Genomic DNA, 3,870 nt, shown 5'->3' with positions numbered 1-3,870 from the left:
TCATACTCGATCTCTCATCTTTCTCACGTTTTCTTTCTGGAAAACTTCCAGGAGACTCTTCAGAAAGGTCAGCATGTTGCCGGCTGTGGTCTGGTTGCATGGCTGCTCACAGGAAAAGAACTGCAGGGCAGAAGGTGACAAGGACAGAACGATTCAAACAGGGTGGAACCAAGCAGACCCAGGAACCTCTCTGCCCAGAGTTGGGGAAGGTTGAAAGAGGTGGTGGTGAGACGTGGAGCGAATAGTGGACAGGCCCAGGCTGACCGATATTTTATAAAGACTGCAGGTGTTGACTTCATGGTAGGATTTAAGGGGTCTGTTCACATACATGCACACACTTAGACACCTAAGGGTCCCCCAAACCTCCCCTTTAGAGGATGCTTTGAAACCTAAAATTATATTATCATTCTGGACTGTCTTTCCAAGTTCATTTCATGGCACGATGGCTAAGAGTAGGGTTTCGGGGTCACATAGACCTGAGTTCAGATCTCAGCGCTATCACTTATAGATAAATAGTCTTTGGCAAATTAACCAAGTTAACCTGACTGAGCTTCCGCTTTCTCCTCTATAAAGTGAGGAGGGTAAGTCTAACGATTGTCGCTAGGATAGGTCGTCAATGAAATGGTATATGTTAATCACCTAGATTTACTAGTAGATGCTGTTGACGGTCTGAAGGCATGTAGCTAACTAGCTGGGTGCGAGGAATGTCAGCCCTTCCCACCAGGAACCACCCTGTAGGCATTTCAGGCAGGTGGAAGCTTGCATCTTGATCTGGGAGCAAGCGTGTTTCTTTAAACAATTCCTTAGTAAACTGAAACATCTCCTTTAACTTATTAGCCACAATGTCTATTCAGTTAGCAAACTGAATCTCTAGGATAGGTTATTATCGTGTGATCTATAACTCTAATTCTCTAGATTGTAGGTTCCATTGGGTTGTCAGAGAAGTCACGATGCCTTTTTACATGGAAAAACGGAAAATACACACAACTTTTCCAACAACCCAATAATTGCAACCAGGATAAATTCTTTCATTATTCATTAAGTGGACACAAGTTAATGGTCCTATGGGTGTGAGAGTTTTGTTTTGTTTTGTTTTGTTTCGAACTAGAGAAAACAAACAACAGACCATCTGTGGCAGATCTTGCTTTAATTCTATTGTTTTGGATTCAATTCCTTCAGTGTCCCTTCTCAACCTTGAACTACCAACTCCAAGTTTATCGTTCCTTCTCATTCACACCACGCTGGCATCCGCCTTCACATACAAGTGACTAACCAGAGCAGGATTACAGAAAGAAGCAAACTCACAGGGCATTTGTTGTTCTTCAGGCCTTGAACTGTTCTTTTCACCTTATAGAAGATCAGTGAGGATGCCGTGTTTGCCATGACATGGGTCATCTGTGCCAGTCCTTCCTGGAAGCAGGGCGTGGTGCAGTTGTCCTGGTAAATAACAAGGATTTATGAAAAGGAGCATTCCAAGGACAGCTCTGAGAAAGAATCACAGAATAATTTTCCAGACTATTTTAATTTAACCAATGTAACCCAAACTGGCATTATTTTCAGATAGTTCCATTGTCAGCCTAGAAAATGATCTTTAGCATTTCAAGGTGAGGTTATTTTTCCACAGGGACATTCCTGGAGTCTCCCGCATGTTCCGTGCAGGATACATGACATCTACAGGCTGAGAAAATCTCTAGTTCCGAGTCTCCTTTTCAGTCAATGCTCCCTGCTCTAATTCTTCTGACAAAGGGGTCTGAAAGTACTGAGTAGGGCCAGCTGGTGGCATGGTCAGCGTGGCTGGATCTCATATGGCTGGCTGCATGGTTTGAATCCTGACCCAGTGGTTTGAAAAACATGCCGGGGGCACGTGCATGCATACCCAAAATCCCAAGAGGAGAACGGAGGAGAAGGGATTGTAGTGCGACCATCACTCCAGCGGCATGCTTTCTCACTTTCCTCCCTCTCAATCTATTCTCCTCACCCCAGCACAGATAACAAATTGAAGAAGAGGAGGAGAGGAGAAGAGAGGAGAGGAGAAGGAAGGAGGGGAGGGGAGAAAAGAGAAGAAAAAAGAAAGGAAGAGGAAGAAAATACTGTGTAAAGAAAAGCATCTTCACAGCAGCTAGAAGTGCCAGCTGAATAGGCCAGTGGACTGTAAACTGAGTCGGAGAGGCTGGGGGGACAAGAAAGCCCCAGCCTTTTCTCATCTAGCGGGTGGGCTCTTGGGCATCCTGTCTCACCTCAGCTGGGATGAGAAGTTCAGAGTCTATCAGGCCTTGCTTGAGAGACAGCAAAGCACTGCACCGTGGTTAAGCGCTTTTTCTCACCTTAACCCCAAATTTTGAAATAGGAATCAGAACTTCCTGCTACCCTTCCTCCCTGCTAGAGTGGGGAGAGGCCCTCTAGCCTCTCTACTTCCCCCACCCACAACCACAGACACTCTATTTGCTGGAGGGGAGGGGAGGGGAGGGGAGGGGAAGCAAGCAGTGTAAGCCAGATGAAAGATAGAGTTGTCATTTTATTTACATTGTTTCACAACCCTAGCTGTCAGCAATGAATTTTAAAAACAAAATGACACCAGCCCTATCATCGATTATATTTTTCATTCTAGTATGATTTCATTGTGCACATGGCCAATCATCTAAAAAGAGATTCAAGATTCTTTTTGAAGTGCATACACTTCTTGACTTACATCCGAATAAACCCATTGTAAACTGGAAGTATCGTAAGACAAGAATGCACTTAATAACCCTAACCTAACAAGCACCATGGCCCAGCCTAGCCTACCTTAAACATGCTGGGAACACTCAGGGTTGGGCAAAATCATTTAGGCAAAGCCTATTTTATAACAAAATGCTGAATATCTTATGGCCCACATATCACTGGCTCAGGAAGGATCGACACTGAAAGTCCATTGAAGCAGCATTGGTCTCATATCGCTGTGAAGCTGGTAAGTCCCGTCAGAGCTCCTGTGCCGGAAAACGTTCGCACTCCTCAAGGGGCATAGCGCAAACCAAATGCAAAGACATTTGTGTGCTATAAAATTTCAAGAGCCTGGTTTTAAAGGGGCACACAAGTCTGTAACAATTACAATTAAATAACTATTTCTAACTAGAAATATCAAATAAGGCAATTCATTTTGTTGAAAACCTTTTAACAAAAAGGATCAAGATTACATTCTTTTCTTATACTCACAGAAGGGATGGGCAGACACAAACAACTGGTCACCTGCAAAAGAGAAATTTCAGAGTGAAGATTCCAGGCAGGAAAGTAAAACTGGGGTTGGGAAGTCCTGAAAAGAGCATTCACTCACATTGGCACTGCAATTGCATTTTGCAGACGGCTCTTCCTAGAGTAGAGAAGCAAGAACACATGAGTGGTGGGTTGTTTTCAACCTCCTAGATACCTTTTTACTTCAATTATCAGTAGCTGTCTTTCCTGCTGGCACCCCTCCCCAGCCCCCAAGCCCCACCTCTGCAGTCTACCTGCCATTTCTGGATGAGGGAGTTGAGATTCCAGATCCCTTCCGAGGTGGAACACTCCTGGCTGGCTACAGAGCAGAGGAGCAGAGTGGAGGCTACGACCGTGACCAGAAGCATCTTGGCAGGGAAGCTCAGTCTGCAGATGCCTTCACATCTCGCCGTCAGGGAAGCTCAGTCTGCAGATGCCTTCACACCTCCCCATATTTAAAGCATTCTTTCAAACACGGAAAAACCCTGACATCAAACTGATACCCAGGGCCCACTTTTTCTTTGTAATTTGGGGCCACTTAATATTGAAAAAAAAAAAAAATCAAACTGAGTCACCTGACAAAGACTGTGTTGTGCCAGGAAATAGCATTCCTCAGAAAAGATGCTCTTCAAAAAGTCGGGT

General features: G+C 44.6%; 1 protein-coding gene across 1 annotated transcript; it reads right to left on the bottom strand.

Moving 5' to 3' along the window:
* Positions 1-3,634, bottom strand: IL9 (interleukin 9). Its single transcript, XM_006166832.1, has 5 exons — positions 3,483-3,634; positions 3,311-3,346; positions 3,193-3,225; positions 1,306-1,437; positions 1-120 (listed from the first exon to the last, which is right to left on the bottom strand). The coding sequence occupies exons 1-5, from the start codon at positions 3,594-3,596 to the stop codon at positions 1-3; spliced, it is 435 nt and encodes a 144-aa protein (XP_006166894.1). The 5' UTR covers positions 3,597-3,634.
* Between the last annotated feature and the right edge of the window lie 236 nt (positions 3,635-3,870).

Source organism: Tupaia chinensis, unplaced genomic scaffold (genome assembly GCF_000334495.1).
Source record: "Tupaia chinensis unplaced genomic scaffold, TupChi_1.0 Scaffold144346_1, whole genome shotgun sequence".
Classification (NCBI taxonomy): domain Eukaryota; kingdom Metazoa; phylum Chordata; class Mammalia; order Scandentia; family Tupaiidae; genus Tupaia; species Tupaia belangeri.
Note: the sequence above shows the minus strand (reverse complement) of the source record. Positions and strands in the feature narration are given on the sequence as shown.